The 25,364-nt window shown below is 44.9% G+C and overlaps 1 protein-coding gene across 1 annotated transcript in view; it reads right to left on the minus strand.

The window, feature by feature from the left end:
- FHAD1 (forkhead associated phosphopeptide binding domain 1) overlaps nt 1–25,364 on the minus strand; it is a 139,021-nt gene that overhangs the window by 66,976 nt on the left and 46,681 nt on the right. Inside the window, exons 5-10 of the mRNA XM_073804661.1 lie at nt 22,176–22,285; nt 18,853–19,089; nt 7,336–7,459; nt 3,576–3,706; nt 1,261–1,350; nt 128–232 (exon numbers count right to left, since the gene is read on the minus strand). Coding sequence (XP_073660762.1) covers nt 128–232; nt 1,261–1,350; nt 3,576–3,706; nt 7,336–7,459; nt 18,853–19,089; nt 22,176–22,285 — 797 coding nt within the window. The remainder of the gene's footprint in view (nt 1–127; nt 233–1,260; nt 1,351–3,575; nt 3,707–7,335; nt 7,460–18,852; nt 19,090–22,175; nt 22,286–25,364) is intronic.

The raw sequence follows: 25,364 nt of genomic DNA on the forward strand, positions 1-25,364 counted from the left end.
TTCCCGACTGTAAAGTGGGGTTAACACCAGTATAGACCGCATGGGGTCATTGTGAGGATGAACAGAGATGATGCAGGTGGAGTGCTTGCCCCAGAGTGGTTGCCAGGCCGACCTGTCCCCGCCATACCTTGCTCTTTTCCCGTAGCGTCTTAGAGATCAGGCTCTGCTCGGTACAGCTCCTTTTCAGCTCCTCCCTGAGCTTCTTCATTTCTTTCTCCATGTCATGGATTTGCTGAAAAGAGTTCCAACAACAGGGAAGTCAACTTCATAACTCATTTCATCCGGTTCATTAAGGCAGAAACCTAGTCTGGGATTTGCTTAATTCCTTCCCTTGGGGGCCAATTCTACATCTTTAAGGCAAAGTCGAATTTCTTTCAATGGATGCAATGAAAGTGCTGGGTGAGGGAAAATTTGAGTTTCTTTTGAAGATTAGCATGGATCCTGGATTAAACAGTACAAGATACCTATCCACTCATTAGAATCTCTTTCCTTGGGGTATATTTTTGAGTTCAATCTAAATAAGGGCTGTTTGGAAGACACAATGGGCACAGTTTGGAAGAAAAGAACAATGAAATTTTTTCTTTTTTCTCATTTGAGGCAGAGAAGTGTGCTCCTGACTTAGAGAAGAGCACACGTCTCCTGCCCCTGTCCCAGGCACCGTCCTTCCCAACGGATGGAAAACGTATGCCTGGTGATGTGCACGAGGGTTCGGTTGGAACAGGGGGTGAACATTTACATTTAGTGGTCATCTTTTCATTGTATTAATTTTTATGTTCACCTTCCATACAAGGCCAGTGATACATTTGCTTTTTATTTTGTTTTCATGAATTGGTGTAAAATTGAATGTATTTAAGTAAAAATACTTAAAGAAGAGTTGTGTTAATAACAGTGCTCAGGGCTGTGATGAAACTTGTGACAGTGGATCATGAAAGTCTAGGCATCACAAGTCCAGGGGTAGGGACCACGGTGAATTTCTAGCAGCATATGGTGGCCACCTCCCTTCCCTTTACCCAGGGGAAACCTGATGAGGGGCCTTGAGCCAACTGCCCAGAAAATCTGGGGAGAGTATGTTTTCCATGGTCTTTTCACCCATCTCTTTGAGGCTAGCAAATCAAAGAATTATGAGACTACATTAACAGACAAACACCCGGAAAGCCCCAGAGCTTGTGCTAGCTAATGGGCCACGGAACCCCTCCAAAACCCTGAAGGTCACAATCTAGGCTTTCAGTGGACACCTAGGGGTGAGGAGGTTCAACGCACGGTTTTGCAGAGTTTTAACTCTTTCTCCTGGGCTTCCCAGTGCTCATTCTGGGCATCTTCCTTCTGTAACTCTTCTTTCAGCACTGAGCACTGTGGAGAAAAAGGACAAGGCCACGGGGGCTTGGCTGGGGGTCCCAAGTCCCTGTGTTCACGCCCAGGAGTGTTTCCTGCTGTATAACCCAATCACACCTCTGAATTCTGAGACGCGAGACAATTTGTGTGATGGGAGCTCGGGATCCTGCAGTCGTTCCCAGTTCACCCCTCTCATGAGTTCTGAGAAATAGAGCGTCTAAATTCCTCTTCAAAAAACCAGCAAACTTCACCGCAGGGGAAATGCAGCATTGTAGAGTCTGGGTACTTAGGGTGCAGGAATTGGGATGTTTTCACTCTGTGACCGGTGAGGGTGGAGGGGGCGGAACCAGTGAGCTCGGGTCCCTCTTAGGGCTTTTGTGCAGTTTGCATCTCAAAGACACAACTGCCCCGGCTGGTGTGGAGGGGTAAACGGAGCTGTCTTTCCCGAGGGTGGCTGGGCAACAGGCATTAGGGGCATAAGGATGGATGTGTGCCTTCTATTGACCCAGCAATTCCCACTTGAGGAATGTACCTTAAGGACAACGGCTGGAGAAAGAAGTAAATCTGTAGTTTCAAGGATGCTCTTCACAGAATTGTCAGTAACAGTGGAAGGAAAAAAAGAGGAAACAACCCAAGTGTTGTTCATAACAGCAGACCACTTTATAACACTGGGTACATCCAGGAGAAAGTATGTAGCTTTTAAGACCAATGATAAGAGCGTTGATTTATTAGCATGGGAAAATAGTATTTAAAAATTTAAAAAATTGTATAAATTCACTATAAAATGATTGATTGATTGATTTCTAGGCAACATATAGAAACAAGACTGGAAGAACATACATGAAAATATTAACACTGATTTCTCAAGGTAGCATTTCCTCTCCTCTCTTTTTATTTTTTCTTTTCAATGTCATCTACTTATTTTTCTAAAATTAACACACATGATGTATGTCATTAAAAAAAAAAAAGGCATCTCAAATGTTCACGAGAGCAGTACCCTTGGTGGTGACGAGCCCTTGTGCTATTGGCCGGCACAGGCTAGAGGAGAAGGGACCTCATTCCAAGGTCAACGAGGAAGGGGAAACGGGGACATAAATCATCCAAATCCACTTCTGGAGGCAGAAGAGCCAAGCAGGTGCTGTCTTTGCGTATTCCCTCTACTTAGCATCAGCTCTGCATCCCCTTCCCGTCTCCAACACATACACACCCCCCCCACATAAAACAGCTATAGCACATGCCTGGGAAGACACTCTGCTTGGGAGAAACGAATGCAGAGGGCTTGGCCAGGCAGCTGACCTGGGGCAGAGGCAGAGGAGCACAACTAAAACCAGCCTCCCACTTCTCAGAAAACGATTTTGTCATCCCCATTTCACAGATGGGGAAATGGAGGCCAAATAAGTTACAATCAAAGAAAGCTCTGGGATTGGACCCTGGTCTGTCTGATCCCAAAACTCATGCAGTGCCTTTCACCAGCTCCAAACTGGGTGTGGTACTACGTACCAGGTATTACTTATTGTGCCTTTTCCTTGGAACCTCAAGATCTGTTCTCACCCCACCCCCATGCAGACCTAGCTATCGGGTAGCCGCTGGGAATCTCTGAGTTGCCACCTGAGATGAAAGCTTTGAGGTTTTACCTTGACTCACAGAAACAGACACATCATACAAATACTGAGAAATCTTACCCTATAGAGCCAGGATTCTGAAGTTAGCATTGAAGGCAAGATTTGCAAATAGTCAAAGTTACATGTAAAAATCTCTTTGCTTGCCTACCACGTTCATTTTCCATAGAGAAATTCTACACACTAAAGTCTAAGGAAGAAATGAGAGTCTGCGTGTTTGCACCTGGATCTTCAAACATTCTGCTTTGAAGGCAATTATGAGAACCAGTGGTGCTGGGACCATGATGCAGCCGTGTGGTCATCCTTGCTCACAGAGAGATTGTATTCTGTTTAATATTAAACTTTGCAATGGCAGTATATGCTAGTAAGTGTGTTTGTTGCTGGGAGTAAACAAACTAATTTATAATAGGGGTTAGAAAATGTTTGCTGGATTTGAATATATATTATGCTTATTCTGAGCCACATACACGCTGTACTTTGAAAAGCTGCAGAGAAGTTGACCACCTGCCCAGCAGCTACCCTCCCTGTGCCCCTGGGCACTGGCCTCATCTCACCACCGTGTGTCATGTGACTCCACTGTGTCTGCTTTTCGCAGCTACAATTTGCTGATGACCCGACACTCACTCTGGAGCTGAGGGCTTGGAGCTGGTGATCCTTTTCTTTGTTCTCACTCTTTAGTTGATTCACCTCCTGTTTTAGTTGTTGAACTTGATCATCCTTTACTAACACATCTCTTTGCAAAGATGACACCATCTCTGTAAAAAAACCAAACCAAACCAAAACAAAAAACTCATGGAGGTCAAAGAGGCAGGAAGGATTATTGGCAACACCATGGCTGTCAGCCAACGTTCGGACAAGACCTTCCAAGCCCGGGCCACCACCGGTGCCCGCCTAGAACTGGGGAGGCTTTTTCCAAGGGTCCCAGAGCAGGAATGGGAATGAGAGCAAAGTCCACGGAACATGGTTTGAGGCTTCAGTGAGAATGAGGGGCAGTCAGCACCAGCGAGAGGAGAAGGCTTTGGGGGCCCCTTGTGGGCACAGGCCAGGCGAAGCCAGGAGGAGAGGCCACACCATGGGCCTGGGGAACAAAGCCGCAGCACAGGGAAGGTCCAGGAATTCTTCCCCAGAGGCCAGGAGACGGGCTTGCGGCAGAGGGCACTGCTGGACACTATTGATGGGGTGGTTGGTTGGACCCCCCTCTACCACTTATTAGCTTGGTGGTCTTGGACAAGCTCTTTCACCTCCCACTGTCTGTCCCACACAGAGTTATTGTAAGGGTCAAATGAAACGGTATATGTCCCAAGAACACCAAGTGGCTGAATTATGTTGGTTACAGAGCGCCTATTATTCTTCTTGGCAGCCAGCTTCCAAAATGGCCCCAAAGATCCCTGCCGCCTAGGATTCATGCCCTGTGTAGCCCCTCCCACCCTGAATGGGGCTGACATGGGTAACCAATACGATACTGTGGAAATGACGGAATGTTTCCTCCCAGGCTGGGTCATAAAAGACACTGTGGCCTCCTCTTTGCTCTTCCTTGAATCACTCACTCTGGGGGAAGCCAACTGCCGTGTTGTGAGGACACTTAAGCAGCCCTAGAGAGAAGCATGTGTGCTGAGGGACTAAGGCCTCCAGCCAAAAGCCACACGAGCAGCCATTCTGAAGGGGGATCCTCTGGCTCCCCCCGAGGCTTTAGATGACATGACTGATGCCCCCGCCGACATCTTGACTGCAACTCATGAGAACTCAAAGTCACCCCCCCGTCAGATTCCTGAACTACAGAAACTGGGTGAGATAATAAATATTGGTTGAGGTTTTATCCATTACATTTTGGGGTAACTTGCTATGCAGCAATAGATAACTACTCTATTACTGTAGTATCATTTTTTTAAACATCTTTATTGGAGTATAATTGCTTTACAAGGGTGTGTTACTTTCTGCTTTATAACAAAGTGAATCAGTTATGCATATACATATATCCCCATATCTCTTCCCTCTTGCATTGTAGTATCATTTTGAATAAAAGTGGGAAGAAGGGTGCGTAAATGCAGTGGTATTGGGTTATCTCATACGGTTCTTTTCTTGGAAGAACATTAGGCCCAGTTTCATTGGTAGGTGTCAATCAAGAATGTATATGAAATAAAGAACAAAATGCTCCAGAATTTCATTTTAAAAATGAGCTTTGCCTCCAGGACACAGTTAAGTTACTTGGAAATCCCTCTGGGGCTTGCCACACTTTGAGTGGGTCCAGTCATCTCAAGCGTTATCCCAACCCAGGTCTGTCCCGACTCCCTGATTGGAGAAAGTGGGATCTGAGACAGGCTTGATGCTTGGATGAGGTTTGACTGGCCGCCATACGGGAGGAAGGTGAGGACCAGCGAGTTCATCCTTAACATTCCTGGTGCCCAGAACAGCACCTAGCCTGGGGGAGGTGCTCAGAAAATATCTGAGGACATCCCAAGTTAGGGTGGAGCATAAGCAGAGACCTGGGGGCAGCAGGGGGTGGGGGGGTGATTAAGTTGCAGAGTGAGGCAGAAGAAAAGCGCAGATTCATAGAGATGGTGATTCACGTGCGACTCAGCGCTGTGCCTGGCTTTTACAGCTGTGGGTATGTTTCCTGCCACGCGCTGGCCGCTTTAAGAGTGATGTGCCCCTCCGAGGCTCACTGCCTCCTCCCTGTCACCTGCTTCTCTCCCTCCCCTCGTATGTGAGTGGTCCCATCTTCTTCAGGTCTCTAGACATGTTAGTTTCTGCTTAAAAAACTCCACTGGATTAAAAACTCCACTGGATTCCCAACACCCTTAGAATAAAAACCCAGACCCCCCGACCCTGCCCAGCCCCACAATCCCTTGCGCACTCCATGCAGCGTCACTTGCCCTTGGTTTGTCCTTGCCCACCGGAAACAGGTCCGCTCTAAAAGAAGGACGTAGCCGTTGAGGATACAACCTAAACTGGTTAGAATCAGCTAAGTCCAAGGGGGAGTAAGGTTCGACTTCCAGTGGAACTCGAGCCTCATTACAGGCTCTTTGTAATACATTAACGAAATGACACACCCACCAGCACTAGGACAGTTCCGAGGCTGACCACAAAGGTCAAAAAGTGGGTGGTGGGGCTTCCCTGGTGGCGCAGTGGTTGAGAGTCCGCCTGCAGATGCAGGGGACACGGGTTCGTGCCCCGGTCCTGGAAGATCCCACATGCCGCGGAGCGGCTGGGCCTGTGAGCCATGGCCGCTGAGCCTGCGCGTCCGGAGCCTGTGCTCCGCAACGGGACAGGCAAAAAAAAAAAAAAAAAAAAAAAAAAAAAAAAGTGGGCGGTGGCCCAATTCCTGGAAATCCCCGCCCCTTCCCTAAAATATTAGAGTTCTCATAATCCTCCCACTCATTACCCTATGAAATAACCCAGCCCATAGAAACTAACCGCCCCACATTTGGGGGCCTCTAGCCTTCTGAGATGGCCCACGTTCTGTCTGTGGAGTGCTTCTCTCTAAATAAATCCACTTCTTACTTTGTCTCTCACTGAATTCTTTCTGCCATGAGACATAAAGAACCTGAGCTTTATTAAGTCCCGAAACCAGATGTGAGATCTCGATTAAAAGATAGTGGGTTCTGACTGGGTTCGAGTCCCAGCCCACGGGTTCAAGCCCCACCTGAGTTCCATGGTTGCACACCCACTAAGCTGTTCTCCCTTGGCCTCCCCCCTTGAAGCACTGGCCACCACGACACACAGTTTATTTTCTCCACAGCACCGCTGCTCTCTGAAGTGGGCTTGTTTATTCATCCGCTTACTTTTATTGTCTGTCACCCCCTCCCAAGTCTGTGAGTACAGGAATCTGACTGTCTTGCTTGGCTCTCCCTCCCCAGAGCCTGGAACGGGGCCTGATATCTAGTAGGTGCTCAATAAACATGTTGAAGGAATGAAAGAATCCAGGGAATCAAAGCTCAGCCACAGCTGTGCGTTGGCTGCCCCTCTCCCCACCCAAGCCCTTTGTCAGGGAACCACCTCTGCTAAAATTAGAAAATGTTTTCACTTGGGCCCAAGTGCACTCGGCTGAAATGGCTGAGACAAAGGGTGCCTTAAAAGAGTGACCCCATTTTGTCCACGCTCTGCTTGGTACTCAGGCTGGTTTGTGGAACCACCCAAGCCACAAGGCGACCTGTGTTCTCCCTGGTGGGGCCAGTGTTCAGGAGACCTTGTAGCCAAGAGATAACGTTCTCTCAAATATTTATCAGGCCCTGCCCTCGGGACTGGGTGGCAAGAAACCTCCACTGGGGGAGAACTCTGATCCCTGAGGCTGCACCCGGGTCACGGGCACAGGTGTGGTGGTTGACTGGTGATGTCTGCAGGGGGAGGGCGGAAGCCCTGGGGCCCGAAGGCAGAAGGGCCTCACCTGATGTGATGGCGGTCTCCCTCCTTAAGTTCTCGGCCTCGTTCTTCAGGGATGTGATTTCTAAGTTTCTCTCAGACAGGGTCTGGCACAGTACCTGGCTGTAGCCTTGCTGTAGGGCACTGATCTGTGGAAGGAGGCAACACAAGGTCAGAGGGGGCCAGCCAGGCCTGCAGGACATGCTGGTACTTCTCCAGCGTTGGGCAAAGAGTCGGGTTGATCTTGGGTCGGGGTGTTGGGGAAACCAAGCTTTTCAGTTGTAACTAGTGGAAGGGGCGGGAGGGGGCCTGTTCCTTCAGTGACCACCGTGTCATAGGTCATCGAGACGCGAACCTTATCTCCGTGGCCACCCGGGGGCTCAGGTGCCGCTGTCTTCCTGTGACCTGGGGATTGTCAACCGTAAATAGACCAGCTGTTGGTACCAGATCAACCAGCACTGACGGGGTGCACAGCAAAGTTCAAGAGGCGGGAGCAGGTTATAAACTGAACGCCCTCTGATGATAACAGTGGACAGTTTATACCTCACAGAACACGCCAGCGTTTACAAAGCCCATTCACACATGCTACCCTGATACTCCTCACAGCGTTGCTGAAGGCTGATGTTCCCATTAATGTTCCCATTTCGCAAGGGAGCAGGTTGAGACTCAGAGAGGCGAGGTCCCTTGCGCGGGATCACACGCTGGTCAGAGGGGGAGTGTGATTCAAACCCAGTCTTTAGTTGCCTGGTTCCTCCTTCCCAGGTGGCTCTAGGAATGAGCATGAGAAGTCGGAGGCTGTAAAGTGTGGCATGGGCTCGGGAGCCGGACTGTGGCCTTCAAGTCCTGTCTCTGCCACTTACGGGCTTTGTGAACACAAGGAGGACACCATATTCTGTTTCCTTTCTTTCAGTCTGTACACGGGGTGATGGTAGTCCCAACCTGATAGGATTGTTAGAAGTATTTTAATAAGTTAGCATGTGTACGAGTGCTCAGATCATGCCTGGCACACGGCGCAGGGGGATGAGCCGGGACAGTCCTCTCCTCTGACTACCCACAGGGTGTTTTAGCTTCTGCTTCCCTCGTCTGGCTCTGGGGAAGGTGGTTGGTAACCTTTATGTGTGCATCTGTAAGCCTTGCCAGGCTCACTTAAACACCAGTGTGGTTGTTATTAAGAGGAAATACAGGACCACAGGCCGGCTCTATCTAAGGCTGCTGGGAGCACCCTCTAAGTCCATGGCTCAGAGCCCCCTCGAGGGCGGGCCCCCCTCCAGGGGTCTAGGTCTACACGCGGGGCGCGGAAGCTCTCCATCAAAGGCAACGTTGGTAAGAGCCCGAAAGTAGCTGCCAGGCCTTGGCCTCCTCAGAGCAGGTACCCGAGAGGCCGGGAAAGAGAGCTGGGCCCGGAACCCCCTCCCTCTCGGTCTGATGCGGCGAGACTGTTTGTTCTGAGTGGCCAGGCCTTTCCCACCTCAGGGTGCACGGTGGGCCTTTGTCCTGTGATTTTTCAGATGTCAGGCCTCAGTACTTGCACAGGGACACGTTTATTGGGGCATAAATGCCACGCAATCCGTAGACAGGACAAGAGCTAGCTTGTTTTGATATCAAAATGGAAGTGACAAGGAGAAGGGTGCAATTTCTTTTCTTTTTTTAAAAAATAAATTTATTTATTTTATTTATTTATTTTTGGCTGCATTGGGTCTTTGTTGCGGTGCACAGGCTTCTCACTGCAGTGCCTTCTCCTGTTGCAGAGCATGGGCTCTAGGCGCACAGGCTTCAGTAGTTGTGGCACGAGGGCTCAGTAATTGTGGCGCACGGGCTTAGTTGCTCCGCGGCATGTGGGATCTTCCTGGACCAGGGCTCGAGCCCATGTCCCCTGCACTGGCAGGCAGATTCCTAACCACTGCGCTACCAGGGAAGTCCTGGGTGCAATTCTGTTCTCCTAAGGTAAGTTTGTCAGATTTAGGGGAGGTAAAAAGGATGTTCACTTAAAATAGGATTTCAGATAATGAATAATATTTTAGTGCAAGTGTATCCCATGCAATATTTGGGACACACACTAAAACGAAATTCTAAAATTCAAACTTAACTGGGTGTCCTTACTTTATCTGGCAACCCCACCCTAAGAGAGTTCCTAAACTTCAGTCATTCATATACCACTTTCACTATTTTTCCCGTGTCTCTTGGCTAGCCCCACTATAATTTCTTAGCATTTTTCATAGAAGCAGCTCCCTTTTTAAACTTAAAAATGTGCATTAAATTAAAAATAACTGTTATAAGAGTAAATAGAGACTCAGTATCTTAAATAAAAATAATCCCTCCAAAAGAAGAAATACAGGAATTTCCCTGTTTACCATCAGACCAGGTTGCGGGCATCACATTAAAAAAAAAAAGATTGGGGGGAGGGAGTGGGCATGCCCAGGTAATGGGGTTCGGGCGTGGTGACATGGCCACCAGATGGCGCTCACAGCCTTTGGTCTTGGTTTGTGTCCTTGGAAATCTTGTCATTATTACTCTGGTAGAATTAACAGAAGCGTCAAGGTCTCACAAGTTTTCTGACTCGTTTCATGCACCATCATGGTTCAGAGTCGATGACATTTGGGGCAGTTACACTCACTTTTTCCCTGGGGCACCTGAGACATTACTGGGGGGCGGTCTATGCTAGAAGTTGTGGGGACACAGGCCACTCTGCCCCTCGCTCTCCCCAAGGCTATACTTTTGTATATTTGTGCTTTGGAAACTTTGAGTAAAAAAATTCTTTCACATTGGGGGGGAATGTGAAATTTGGGGGAAGTACAACTTTTCCATAAAAGGTCCTTGGAACACTGAAAGTGTTTGTAAGCTCTTCTCAGCGCAATGCTTTTATTTACATGATACCAGAGATAGAACACACAGAGACAAACTTCCAGAAGGGAAAACATACGTTCCCCTCTAAGGCTCCAGTGCTTTTGACAGATTTAAAATATTTCAATCTAAGCGTCAGAGTTTTAGGATTTCGGATTGCTGGAAAACTCCAAAGAGTCTTCAAACCTCTTTGATACTTTTACTACCAAAATAAATATCCATATTGTTTGTAATTGGCATAAATTCCAAGATGTTTAATGTCGGTTAAGCTGTGTAATAAAATGGGCACTGAATCATAAGAAAGTTAATAGTGCTAGGAGGAGTGATTGTTTCAAGATAATAATTTGGCTTCTAATTAGCACAGGCATATAAGAGCACACGGAGGTAAGAATTTTCTAGTGATATTGTTGCGGATCGAAGATTTTTGAGAGCAAATCATTATGCACACACCTTCGGGGACCAAGGAAAACACGTAAAGTAATCAGAACAATAAATCAACCTGCCATGTGGCTTACACTTCTGGTGGAATGCTCTGCAGGTAGTAGAATAGTTAAGAAACTAAAATGTCAGTGGATGAAACTCGATTTGAGTTCAAACCAGTGGAGCCTCTGGTTCATATATGCCTTGTTATAAAATATTCTCCTTCAGTTATAAGTGAAGCTCTAGTGGTAGGGGAGGCAACAGCATGATGCATCAGTGTAATTATTTCTAGATAATTTCTTTGTAAAAAACCATTTTTTTTCCCCCAGATATCGGCAGCCACTTTAAATAATACTCAAATTGTGACTTGCTGATATTCAAAGATATGTGGAAATTATATAATATTATATGTCAAATATATTTCAATTATAAAAAAAAAGGTATGTGGGGAATTCCCTGGTGGTCCAGTGGTTAGGACTCTGTGCTTCCACTGCTGGAGGCCTGGGTTTGATCCCTGGTCAGGGAACTAAGATCCTACAAGCCGCGTGGTACGGCCAAAAAAAAAAAAAAATGGTATATGGGAATAATTCAGCCTCGTCCATGTACCTGAAAAAGACATGTCATTTTCTCAGGAAAGCTCTGAAATGGGAGAATAACTGAAAGGAATATTTCAACAAAATTGGGCTCAGTTCAAGAAAAAGATGCTCATTAATGTGTCAGCTACATGTCAAGGTAACTGTTTGCACTGATAATTCCTATAGGACCTGTTACTTTCATTGTTTTTTCAAAACCAGGTTCGAAGGAGAGTCATTAGTTCGTTTAAATATTAGAGCATGTATTTGTTTACTTGTTTATTCTGTCCCCCTCACTAGATCATAACAGGGGGAAGGATCATGTCTGTCTTGTTCTCTGCTGAATTCTCAGAGCCTGGAAGAGGGCATGGCATGGGATAGACACCCCCAAAATATTTATTTGAATGAATGGACGGATGGATGAATAAAGAACAAACAAACAGACACGGTCCTAACAGAGTTCTAGAAGGTTACTGGGCCCAACCTTTGCCTTCATGGAGCTTACAGTTTCCTGCTAGAATCTCCTAGGTTCACCATACACAATCTGTGTCCTTTCTAGAGCATCATTTCTAGGACTGAGACTGTGTACTTAGCATCGGTTACAGAAGGGAAAGACAGTAAACAGAGAACAAGAGAACCAAGGCCCCCAAGCACTGACTACGGTTTTTTTTCTCTCTTTTTTTAAAATGTTTATTTGCTTATTTCTTATTAGTCACCCATTTTATACACATCAGTGTATATATGTAAATCCCAATCTCCCAATTCATCACACCACCATCCCCACCCCCTGCCACTTTCCCCCCTTGGTGTCCATACGTTTGTTCTCCACATCTGTGTCTCAATTTCTGCTCTGAAAACTGGTTCATCTTTACCATTTTTCTAGGTTCCACATATATGCGTTAATATACGATATTTGTTCTTCTCTTTCTGACTTACTTCACTCTGTGACAGTCTCTAGATCCATCCGTGTCTCTACAAATGACCCAATTTTGTTCCTTTTTATGGCTGAGTAACATTCCATTGTATATATGTGCCACATCTTCTTTATCCATTTGTCTGTTGATGGGCATTTAGGTTGCTTCCATGACCTGGCTATTGTAAATAGCACTGCAATGAACATTGGGGTGCATGTGGCTTTTTGAATTATGGTTTTCTCTGGGTATATGCCCAGTAGTGGGATTGCTGTGTCATATGGTAATTCTATTTTTAGTTTTTTAAGGAACCTCCATACTGTTCTCCATAGTGGCTGTTATCAACTTACATTCCCACCAACCGTGCAAGAGAGTTCCCTTTTCTCCACACCCTCTCCAGCATTTGTTGTTTGTAGATTTTCTGATGATGCCCGTTCTAACTGGTGTGAGGTGATACCTCATTGTAGTTTTGATTTGCATTTCTCTAATAATTAGTGATGTTGAGCAGCTTTTCATGTGCTTCTTGGCCATCTGTATGGAGAAATGTCTATTTAGGTCTTCTGCCCATTTTTGGATTGGGTTGTTTGTTTTTTTAATATTGAGCTGCATGAGCTGTTTATATATTTTGGAAATTAATCCTTTATCAGTTGCTTCCTTTGCAAATATTTTCTCCCATTCTGAGGGTTGTCTTTTCGTCTTGTTTATGGTTTCCTTTGCTGTGCAAAAGCTTTGAAGTTTCATTTGGTCCCGTTTGTTTATTTTTGTATTTATTTCCATTACTCTAGGAGGTGGATCAAAAAATATCTTGCTGTGATTTATGTCAAAGAGTGTTCTTCCTATGTTTTCCTCTAAGAGTTTTATAGTGCCTGGTCTTACATTTAGGTCTCTAATCCATTTTGAGTTTATTTTTGTGTGTGGTGTTAGGGAGTGTTCTAATTTCATTCTTTTACATGTAGCTGTCCAGTTTTCCCAGCACCACTTATTGAAGAGACTGTCTTTTCTCCACTGTATATCCTTGTCTCCTTTGCCATAGATTAGTTGACCATGGATGCGTGGGTTTATCTCTGGGCTTTCTATCCTGTTCCATTGATCTATATTTCTGTTTTTGTGCCAGTACCATATTGTCTTGATTACTGTAGCTTTGTAGTATAGGCTGAAGTCAGGGAGTCTGATTCCTCCAGCTCATTTTTTTCCCTCAAGACTGCTTTGGCTATTTGGGGTCTTTTGTGTCCCCGCACAAATTTTAAGATTTTTTGTTCTAGTTCTGTAAAAAATGCCATTGGTAATTTGATAGGGATTGCATTGAATATGTAGATAGCTTTGGGTAGTATAGTCATTTTCACAATATTGATTCTTCCAATCCAAGAACATGGTATATCTCTCCATCTGTTGGTTTCATCTTTAATTTGTTTCATCAGTGTCTTACAGTTTTCTGCATACAGGTCTTTTGTCTCCCTAGGTAGGTTTATTCCTAGGTATTTTATTTTTTTGTTGCAATGGTAAATGGGAGTGTTTTCTTAATTTCTCTTTCAGATTTTTCATCATTAGTGTATAGGAATGCAAGAGATTTCTGTGCACTAATTTTGTATCCTGCAAATTTACCAAGTTCATTGATTAGCTCTAGTAGTTTTCTGGTGGCATCTTTAGGATTCTCTCTGTATAGTATCCTGTCATCTGCAAACAGTGACAGTTTTACTTCTTCTTTTTCAATTTGTATTCCTTTTATTGCTTTTTCTTCTCTGACTGCTGTGGCTAGGACTTCCAAAACTATGTTGAATAATAGCGGTGTGAGTGGACATCCTTGTCTTGTTCCTGATCTTAGAGGAAATGCTTTCAGTTTTTCACCATTGAGAATGATGTCTGCTGTGGGTTTGCCATATATGGCCTTTATTATGTTGAAGTAGGTTCCCTCTATGCCCACTTTCTGGAGAGTTTTTATCATAAATCAGTGTTTAATTTTGTCAAAAGCTTTTTCTGCATCCACTGAGATGATCATATGGTTTTTATTCTTCAATTTGTTAATATGGTGTATCACATTGATTGATTTGCATATATTGAAGAATCTTTGCATCTCTGGGATGAATCCCACTTGATCGTGGTGTATGATCCTTTTAATGTGTTGTTGGATTCTGTTTGCTAGTATTTTGTTGAGGATTTTTGAATCTATGTTCATCGGTGATATTGGTCTGTAATTTTCTTTCTTTGTAGTATCTTTGTCTGGTTTTGGTGTCAGGGTGATGGTGGCCTCAGAGAATGAGTTTGGGAATTTTCCTTCCTCTGAAATTTTTTGGAAGAGTTTGAGAAGGAGGGGTGTTAGCTCTTCTCTAAATGTTTGATAGAATTCACCTGTGAAGCCATATGGTTCTGGACTTTTGTTTGTTGGAAAATTTTTAATCACAGTTTCAATTTCATTACTTGTGATTGGTCTGTTCATATTTTCTCTTTCTTCCTGGTTCAGGCTTGGAAGGTTATACCTTTCTAAGAATTTGTCCATTTCTTCCAGGTTGTCCATTTTATTGGCATAGAGTTGCTTGTAGTAGTCTCTTAGGGTGCTTTGTATTTCTGCAGTGTCTGTTGTAACTTGTCCTTTTTCATTTCTAATTTTATTGATTTGAGTCCTCTCCCTCTTTTTCTTGGTGAGTCTGGCTAATGGTTTATCAATTTGTTTATCTTCTCAAAGAACCAGCTTTTAGTTTTATTGATGCTTGCTATTGTTTTCTTTGTTTCTATTTCATTTATTTCTGCTCTGATCTTTAGGATTTCTTTCCTCCTGCTAACTTTGGGTTTGTTTGTTCTTCTTTCTCTCGTTCCTTTAGGTGTAAAGTTAGATTGTTTACTTGAGATGTTTCTTGTTTCTTGAGGTAGGCTTGTATTGCTGTAAACTTCCCTCTTAGAACTACTTTTGCTGCATCCCATAGGTTTTGGATAGTCGTGTTTTCATTGTAATTTGTCTCTAGGTTTTTTTTTGATTTCCTATTTGATTTCTTCAGTGATCTCTTGGTTATGTAGTAATGTACTGTTTAGCCTTCATCTGTTTGTGTTTTTTTACAGGTTTTCCCCTGTAATTCATTTCTAATCTCATAGCATTGTAGTCAGAAAAGATGCTTGATATGATTTTAATTTTCTTAAATTTACTGAGGCTTGATTTGTGACCCAAGATCTGATCTATCCTGGAGAATGTTCCGTGTGCACTTGAGAAGAAAGTGTACTATGCTGTTTTTGGATGGAATGTCCTACAAATACTAATTAAATCTATCTGGTCTATTGTGTCATTTAAAGCTTGTGTTTCCTTATTAATTTTCTGTTTGGATGATCTGTCCATTGGTGTAAGTGAGGTGTTAAAGTCCCCCACTATTATTGTGTTACTGTCGATTTCCTCTTTTAGAGCTGTTAGCAGTTGCCTTATGTATTGAGGTGCTCCTATGTTGGGTGCATATATATTTATAATTGTTATATCTTCTTCTTGGATTGATCCCTTGATCATTACGTAATGTCCTTCCTTGTCTCTTGTAACATTCTTTATTTTAAAGTCTATTTATCTGATATGAGTATTGCTACTCCAGCTTTCCTTTGATTTCCATTTGCATGGAATATCTTTTTCCATCCCCTCACTTTCAGTCTGTATGTGTCCCTAGGTCTGAAGTGGGTCTACTGTAGACAGCATATATATGGGCCTTGTTTTTGTATCCATTCAGCAAGCCTGTGTCTTTTGGTTGGAGCATTTAATCCATTCACATTTAAGGTAATTATCAATATGTGTGTTCCTATTACCATTTTCTTAATTGTTTTGGGTTTGTTTTTGTAGGTTATCCTCTTCTCTTGTGTTTCCCACTTAGAGAAGTTCCTTTAGCATTTGTTTTAGAGCTGGTTTGGTGGTGCTGAATTCTCTTAGCTTTTGCTTGTTTGTAAAGCTTTTGATTTCTCCACCCAATCTGAATGAGATCCTTGCCAGGTAGAGTAATCTTGGTTGTAGGTTCTTCCCTTTCATCACTTTAAGTATATCATGCCACTCCCTTCTGGCTTGTAGAGTTTCTGCTGAGAAATCAGCTGTTAACCTTATGGGAGTTCCCTTGTATGTTGTCATTTTTCCCTTGCTGCTGTCAATAATTTTTCTTTGTCTTTAATTTTTGCCAATTTGATTACTATGTGTCTCGGTGTGTTTCTCCTTGGGTTTCTCCTGTATGGGACTCTCTGTGCTTCCTGGACTTGGGTGGCTATTTCCTTTCTGATGTTAGGGAAGTTTTCGACTATAATCTCTTCAAATATTTTCTCAGGTCTTTCTGTCTCTCTCTTTTCCTTCTGGGACCCCTGTAATGCGAATGTTGTTGCGTTTAATGTTGTCCCAGAGGTCTCTTAGGCTGTCTTCATTTCTTTTCATTCTTTTTTCTTTATTCTGTTCCACAGCAGTGAATTCCACCATTCTATCTTCCAGGTCACTTATCCATTCTTTTGCCTCAGTTATTCTATTGATTCCTTCTAGTGTATTTTTCATTTCAGTTACTGTATTTTTCATCTCTATTTGTTTGTTCTTTAATTCTTCTAGATCTTTGTTAAGCATTTCTTGCATCTTCTCGATCCTTGCCTCCATTCTTTTTCTGAGGTCCAGGATCATCTTCACTATCTTTATTCTGAATACTTTTTCTGGAAGATTGCCTATCTCCATTTCATTTAGTTGTTTTTCTGGGGTTTTATCTTCTTCCTTCATCTGGTACATAGCCCTCTGCCTTTTCATCTTGTCTGTCTTTCTGTGAATGTGGCTTTTGTTCCACAGGCTGCAGGATTGTAGTTCTTCTTGATTCTGCTGTCTGCCCTCTGGTGGATGAGGCTCTCTAAGAGGCTTCTGCAAGTTTCCTGATGGGAGGAACTGGTGGTGGGTAGAGCTGGCTGTTGCACTGGTGGGCAGAGCTCAGTAAAACTTTAATCTGCTTGTCTGCTGATGGGTGGGTCTGGGTTCCCTCCCTGTTCGTTGTTTGGCCTGAGGCAACCCAACACTGGAGCATACCCAGGCTCTTTGTTGGGGCTAATGGCAGACTCTGGGAAGGCTCACACCAAGGAGTATTTCCCAGAACTTCTGCTGCCAGTGTCCTTGTTCCTTGGTGAGACACAGCTGCCCCCCACCTCTGCAGGAGACCCTCCAACACTAGCAGGTAGGTCTGGTTCAGTCTCCTATGGGGTCACTGCTCCTTCCCCTGGGTCCCGATGTGCACACTACTTTGTGTGTGCCCTCCAAGAGTAGAATCTCTGTTTCCCCCAGTCCTGCTGAAGTCCTGCAATCAAATCCCGTTAGCCTTTAAAGTCTGATTCTCTAGGAATTTCTCCTCCTGTTGTCAGACCCCCAGGTTGGGAAGCCTGACATGGGGCTCAGAACCTTCACTCCAGTGGGTGGACTTCTGTGGTATAAATATTCTCCAGTTTGTGAGTCACCCACGCAGCAGTTATGGGATTTGATTTTATTGTGATTGCGCCCTTCCTACCCTCTCATTGCTCCTTCTCCTTTGTCTTTTCATGTGGGGTATCTTTTTTGGTGAGTTCCAGCGTCTTCCTGTCGATGATTGTTCAGCACTTAGTTGTGATTCTGGTGTTCTCGAAAGAGGGAGTGGGAGCATGTCCTTCTACTCCACCATCTTGAACTAAATCTGACTACGGTTTTAAGCAGAATTATGCACTGAGGCCAAAATTCATCAATGATCAATTGCTTTTTTATCACCTTTGTTGAGATATAATTTATGTACAAGATCAATGGCCAATTTTAAAGTAGTTCTTTAAAACTTAAAAAAAGTTTTTTTTTCTTTGTTGTATTTAGTTTCAGGAGAAAGGAAGTTGACTGGTAAATCCAGACATTCTGGGTGGAGAATTTTTGGTCAAATTCCCTATTAATGAACCAGCAGCTGCCTTCAGGGTTTGATAAAGGCCTCAGTGTTTGGAACACTATGGGGTTCCTTCTCCCCATCTCCAGCTCTTTCTGGCTGGGTCTGGGTGGGTGTGAGAAGTGGTCACTGAAGCGACAGGAGTTGGGTGGAAATGCAAAGTGGGTGTGAAAGCATGAGGTGTACAAGATGGCAGAGCTGAACCCAAATCACATCACTGCCTCTCACTTGCTGTGCAAGCTGTAACGAGCTCCTGGGCATCTCTGAGCCTGCCTCAGTCTCCTCATCTGTAGAATGGCATGTGCCAGAAGACTGAGGTTTAAATAGCTAATGCGGGGACTTCCCTCATGGTGCAGTGGTTAAGAATCCGCCTGCCAATGCAGGGGACACGGGTTCGAGCCCTGGTCCAGGAAGATCCCACATGCCATGGAGCAACTAAGCCCGTGGGCCACAACTACTGAGCCTGCACTCTAGAGCCCACGAGCCACAACTACTGAAGCCCTCATGCTGCAACTACTGAAGCCCACGCGTCTAGAGCCCATGCTCTGTAGCAACAGAAGCCACTGCAATGAGAAGCCCACACACCGTGGCGAAGAGTAGCCCCTGCTCACTGCAACTAGAGAAAGCCCGCGCAGTGATGAAGACCCAACGCAGCCAAAAATAAATAAATAAATGAATAAATAAATAAGCTAATACACCAAAAGTGCCTGCACCAGGGCCTGAGCATGGTAGGCACTTAATCAAATCTAATATTGTTCTTACAAGGCTAGAAACTTGCCAACCCTCCACTCCCTGGATCTGCACTCTTCTCCACCATGCTATGCTCACTGCCCATTTCTAACTACCCGGGTGGCTCTGCCCAGGCTCTCCCTGAGAGCTGTCACCTGTGTTGTGACCCCAAGGCCCCGACCCACTTGTCTCTGAGCCCTACCTGGTCTTTCAAGCTCTGGATCTCTGTCTGTTGGGCATCGTCCTCTTCATGCGGAACCTGAACCTTGGGCGGGATCACCCTCTCCTTCTGCCTGGAGGCGGCTGTTTCCAACAGCTTCTGGCTCAGGTTGGCCACTTCGTTGTGCAGGCTTGCTATCACGGTGTCTTTGTATTTGGATTCAAGTTCAAAACCTGAGAGACGGCTGACTTCTCTTCCCAGCAGCAGAATTATTTCATCCTGGGTGGAGGCCAGATGGGAAATTTACTAGGTGTGGGTCTGGGTATAAGGCTGAGCCCATTTAAAGAAATACAGGAAAAATATGGTATCATTCTTGGGAAGGTGAGGGCAGGCAGGGAGGGAAAAAGCAGACTTTCAAGGCTGTCTCTGTCGCTTGGAAAATCTCACACAGACAAGAATTTGGTTAAAATGAGTACTTGTATATAGACTCCTGTAATGGATGTCTATACCTCACAGGTACGGAAACTTTCCTTTCCCCGAGAATTATACTTTCATATTAAGAACAACCATCCCACTTGGGAACTTTTGTTGCTAGAAAGTTTACTTATAATATTTTCATTTATAATAGTCAGCCTAGCACACTGGGGACCTAGGAAAGGTAATCAGGAAAACAACATTCTGTTTGACCACATTCTGCCTATAATGAGGGTTATTTTTTTTTAACTTAAAACGTTCTGAAATATTTGTTTTCCCTTTCCTCTCTTCTAGTACTTCCTGCCTCTTTTTGCTATTCATGTATGAATTTGTTCCAGGTAACTGAATCTGGAAAGTAAATGAGACAGGAATGGTGATTTCTTTGCGTGGGCTCATGTAAACTTTCGGCTGGAAAAACAAAATTGCTGCTAGACTTTACCCACAGGTATAATTAACCCTGTCCTCCGTCTCTCCAGTGAAAAACTCTGCAGCCAAAGAATTTGTTAGGTTTTCCAAAAAAGGAAAAAAAAATGCCCCAAACTTCTCACCAGAAGTTCTCAATAAAATGTCAGAAAAACTGAAGAAGAAGAAGAAAAGTGTCCCAGAGGCCTTTTCCAAAGTAGCCACAGGAGGAGGTAAACGGGCAAGTTCTAGGCCAGCTCATTCCCAGGGGAGCCATCCAGTCAGCCTCACGACCTGCTAGCTCTGTGACCTGGGGAAGGACAGGGTCTCGCTCATGAGAAAGCCCGTCTGACATTGCCAACTACTGCCAGGGGCCTTCCTTTGGGTCCTTGTGAACGCTGGTGGCCAAACTTCAAGAGAGAGCATCAGACATGTTCCCTACGCCTGGGCAGTTTCCCCTGTTTCACCCTGTTAGGATCAGCCAGGTGCTTATTCATTTTTCATGCAACAAACATTCATCGGGCAGCAGCTAAGTGCCAGGCCCCGTGCCAGTGCCGGAATATAAGAAGTTTGCAGAGGGCAGCGGACAGCCGTGGGTTCTGCTTTCCTGGTGAGGGTCCCCTTGCCCTTCTTGGAGGGAGCGTTCCTCCTTCCCTGTGGTCTGGGTAGGACTGTCAGTCATGTGCCCTGCTCCTTCCTGTCCCACCTCCCCGTGTGCATGTGGCCCAAGCTGGTCAATCAGAGATTTCACACATCGATTAAAGAGGGAGAGGATCTTGCCTTCTTCTGGATCACAAGCTTTAAATATGTAGGCTTGTTTGCCTGAGTTTGTCTTTTCTAACACACAAGGCCAGCCTTATGTAGAAAGCCAGACTCTGAGGGAAACAGAGGGGAGAGATTGGTAGTGGGGAGGTGTTCTGACGACATCATTCAAGCTCCTGGATCTAGCCATACCTGAAGCTAGCGGCCCTTTAAATTTTCCAATAAGATGAGCTAATAATTGCTCCCCCTCAAGCTACTTTGTTTATTGTCACTTGAAGGAGTCCTGGCAAGTCAGGGTAAAAATAGCTTATAAATAGAAAAAATTATTTCTATTATAAATAGAAAAAATTATAAATGGCTTATAAAAATTTTCTATAAATAGAAAAATTTATAGTGGTTGCACTATATTTCCAAGTTAAAATTGAGGCAGGTTGAAAAATGGCTACAAATACTTTGCAGCTTTGCCATCCAGTCTACTTCCCCATCCTCTAGTCTGGGCTGGCCCTGTGACTTGCTATAACCAACTGAATGGAGTGGAAGTGATGCTGCATGATCTCCAGGCAAGTTCTTACAGGCTGTGCAGCTTCTGCTCTGGCCCCCTGGGAACCCTGAGACCACCGTGTTGTGATGAAAATCCACATGCAGAAAGGGGCCCACCAGTCCAGGCATCCTGGCTGAGGCCCCAGATGTGGGAAGGAGGCCAATGGAGACCACCAGCCTGGCCAAGCCAGCGGCTGACTGAGCCTGCATGAGTGAGGCCAGGGGATGCGAACAAAGGAACCTTCCAGGTCAACCCATAGATTCTGGGGAATAATGAATTGCTGTTTTAAGCCACTAAGTTTTGGGGTGGCTTGTTACACAGCGATAAATAGAGAATCTGAGCGTGGCTTCTCGCCTTTCTGCAACATTTTTCAGAGTCTGGTCCCAGGATGCCTGAGTTGGAACCCCCTGCCTCCTGAAGTTTTGGATTTCCGTGTCTGACAAGAACCCCAGGTAGGTCTGCTCCTCACAAACTCCGAGAATTGCTGCGGGAGCAGGCCCTGGCCCTTAAGGAAAGCGAGATACTATAGACTGCTTCTTTTAGAGTAACTTTCAGGTCGTGTCTAAGCGGGGAGAAATTGACCTGGGCCTTTCCCAGGATGCCTTGAATCCATCTGTTCTGCTCGCATCCCTGCTTTAAACCTCTCTGGTTCTTTAACAAGTCTCTCTGCCCAGGCCTCCCTGACTTCAGTGCTCACTTGCTCCTGCTAGGAACGTGGTTTTGCATCACTGTTCCATCATTCAAGGTTGACCAAGTGATTACTGTGTGGGAGTTAGAAGTACCCTCTGAGAAGTTAACCAGACCTAGGTTTGAATCCTAACACTGCTCCTTGCACTGGGCAACCTTGAACACATTACTTAACCTCTCTGAGCTTCAGTTTCCTCATCTGCAAAGTGAGGGTGATAAAATCTATTTTGAAGATGGTGAAGATTAACGAGCTAATAAACGTCAAGTGCACAGGACGTGGCCCAGCACACAGTTGGTGCTCAGTACCTTGTAGCTGTAGATGTTATTTGGGATAAAATGAGCAATGGCCAAACCTGGCCAAACGTCTTGGGAGGAAGAGGTGGTTTCTTGGAAGTAGGAAAAAGGGGCAGTCCTTGAGACACAGTGAACAAGAGGCAGTGGCAATCTCTCCATGGTCCCTCTTGCTGCTGTAGCTCTGTCCTTCCCCGAGACCCCTCACCTTATCGTGCTGGGTCAGGTCCTGGTCCACAAAAATTTCTCTGGAGAACCCTGCCCCAGGAATTTCCTCGGCCACTGATTGTTCCGACAGTTCCATGGCGTTGGTCCACACTAACACACAAGGTCGACAGAGAATGCAGAGGAGACTGTGAGTTTCCCCGAAGTCTTAAAGAATATTTTCAGATTAACCTTCACATTCATGAGACTTATGCAATGAACGCATTACAGGAGTACTGGAAAGGGTAAGAGCCGCCTCATTTCTCTTCCCCAGCGTTAACTGCACGGATGCACTGTGATGTGTCTCTTTCCAGACTTTTTTCTATGCCGCATAAGAGCTGATGACCTTAGGCAAGTCATTTACTCTCCCTAAGCCTTAGTTTCCACATATATAATTTAGGATCACTGATAGTCTCTGCTATAAAGGGCTATCTGGAGATTAAATAGAATAATGATATAGAGCAGGGGTTGGCACACTATGGCCCTGTGGCCAAATCTGGCCTTCTGCCTAGTTTTGTAAATAAAGTTTTATTGCAACACAGCCAGTGATCATTTACATATTATTTATGGCTGCTTCCCAGCTACGAAGGCAGAGCTGAGTAGCTGCAGCAGAGACCATGTGACCCACAAACCCTAAAGTACTTACTATCTGGTTCTTTACAGGAAAAGTTTGCTGACCCCTCATGTAGAGCATTTAGTACTAAATGTTAGCTATATTTTTTTTATTGCAGTCATATCTTTTCAAAAAACAAAAATGGATTTACATGACAGAGATTCTTCTCCAGCTTACTTTTCAGCTAACAATATCAAAAACATCTTCCCATGTCAGTATTTGTAGCTGTACCGGGTTCCTTTCAATGGTAGCATTGTGGTCCACTGTACAAGTGTGCCAAACGTATTTAACTAGGATCCACTCGATAGACATGTAAGCTTTCCTAATTGTTTTCTTATTAACCCCAATGTTACAAGGGCTGTTTATATGACTTTCGGGGAGTATGGCATTATGTTTGGGGGCCCCACTCTGTATCACATCAGACATCTCGCAATTCACTCACATCAACACTGAATACATTTTTTTTTTTAATTGGTGTAGAAACTTTTGTAAAGATTTCTATCATTCTACTTGTGAGATCACTTGGGCCCAAGCAGCGTATTTTAAATGTCCAAGCGACTATGGTTTCTGGACAGTCACTGCACAATCTTATCTTCTTGTGAAGTGAGAAACTGAAGAAATTGTTTTCAAAGGTGATGAAACTTTAATGAGTATTAACATTAATAATGAATGAAGCATGCACCGTCATGTTTGTGGACATTCATTCAATCATTTATTCATTTTGCTTCTGCACTTTTTATTTATGCATTTTAGAGTCAAAGATTCCTGCCCCCCAGCCAGGTCTCAAACCTGTTTGTGGACCCCAGAACCTCTAGTGGACATAGCTGATGGCCTGTGGTGCCCGGAGAACGCACAGCCTTGCGTGTTGAATGAGCAGCCCTGGCCACAGTGTTTTCTGGGGCGCGAGGAACAGAAGGGCCTGGAACTTCAGCAGCTGCCCATTTTCTCTCCCTCCACCTCCCCAACTAGGTCCATGATTAGAAAACTTTGATTTGAAGCTCACGGCCCCCATCTGACCCTCTTGGGTCCTGAGCAGCTAAGTCCTAACTGACTACAGCAGCAGTGCCTGATGCGAGCTACTGAATGCAATCTTCAATTTTCTAGTAGTCGCGTTAAAAAGGTAAAAAGAAGAGATGAATTTTTTAACGATAAATTTTATTTAACCCAATACATTAAAAAAATATCGTTTCAACACGTAATCGACAAAGAATATGGAGATATTTAATATCCTTTTTCTTCGAGGTATGAAGCCTTTGAAATCTGGGGTTTATTTTACACTGACGGCACATCTCAATTTGGAAACTGAATTTTCAGGAGGAAGACTTGATCTGTTTTCAGATTCCACAAAATCTTAGAGTCGAAAAAGTCGATTCGCCAACTCAACATGTTCCAGACAGACTTCGACCCTTTCAATAACTGGATCAAATATCAGTTTTTAAATTTAAATGAATTAAAATTAAACGTTTGGTTCCTCAGTCGCACGGGCCACGTTTCAGATGTTCAGCAGCCACTGGAGATGGTACTTCCGTAGCAGAAAGCACAGAACCAGAACATTTTCCCCCTGTTCCCCTTCCTCCTGACCTCACAAACACCTCCTTTCCTGCCAACATCTATAACTGGGTTAGGAAAAAAAAGGAATAGAGAAAAGAGATTTAAAAAAAATCGTCTTCTGGTGCAGGCTTGACTCTAACATGCAGCCTAATTGTGGGGGGTCCCTGTGGCGCATCAAGGATGGTCACAGGCCTGTGGCTTAGTTTCTAAATATTCAGCACAGTCTGTTTGATGCTATATGTGTGCTGGTCATTTAGTTTTCAGGCTGCGGCAGGCAGTTGCCAGAATCTGTGGTTCCCAGGCCTGGTGTGGCTGGGCAGTATTACATCAGACAGGCTACCGTCCGGAGGCAGCTGTGACTCCTAGAGTCTTCCTGGTGAGCAAACTGAAGGCCAGAAATGGGTTCTTATTGGTAAAAGGGTGGCCTCGCACCTGGTATGCTGAATGCTAGAAATCGGCTCCCACTGAGGAAGGTACTGCCTGGCCTGTGTCCCCAGGGAGGGCCCCGGGGTCTGACCCTAACTGGGCCCCTGTCCAGTCTCAGCTTAGAGCTCTGGCATCTGATGCCATCTCTAGGGGTGACCCAGGCTGCCTCTGCGACCCTGTCGTGGCTGTCTTGAGGGACCCTTCCCTGAAAGATGATGGCCGGAGGGGAGACTTCATCAAACCTACAGAACAGGCTGATCGATGGGGTCCCTTTACTGGGGAAGGTGTGTTTACTCAAAGTCTTTGTGGGGCTAGAATTTGCTCTGAGACTCGCTTTCCTTACACCCAGGCAGGGAAGTGCTGGAGCAGTTACCCCTCACCCGCCCCAAACTTCTTTAGCGGCTACTGTTATTTATCAAAAAGAACCTAAGGGCCGTGTATGACAAAACCGGCTTAACTCTAGCTGCTGGATCCTTCAGAGGTCCCAGTGGGGAGAAGCCCCAGGGAGGGTCGGGAGGGCTGGGGCAGTGGGACGGCAGATACGGGGACACAGGCACTTTAAGAATATTACTCAGCCATAAAAAGAAACGAAACTGAGCTATT

Source organism: Tursiops truncatus, chromosome 1 (assembly GCF_011762595.2).
Source record: "Tursiops truncatus isolate mTurTru1 chromosome 1, mTurTru1.mat.Y, whole genome shotgun sequence".
Classification (NCBI taxonomy): Eukaryota; Metazoa; Chordata; class Mammalia; order Artiodactyla; family Delphinidae; genus Tursiops; species Tursiops truncatus.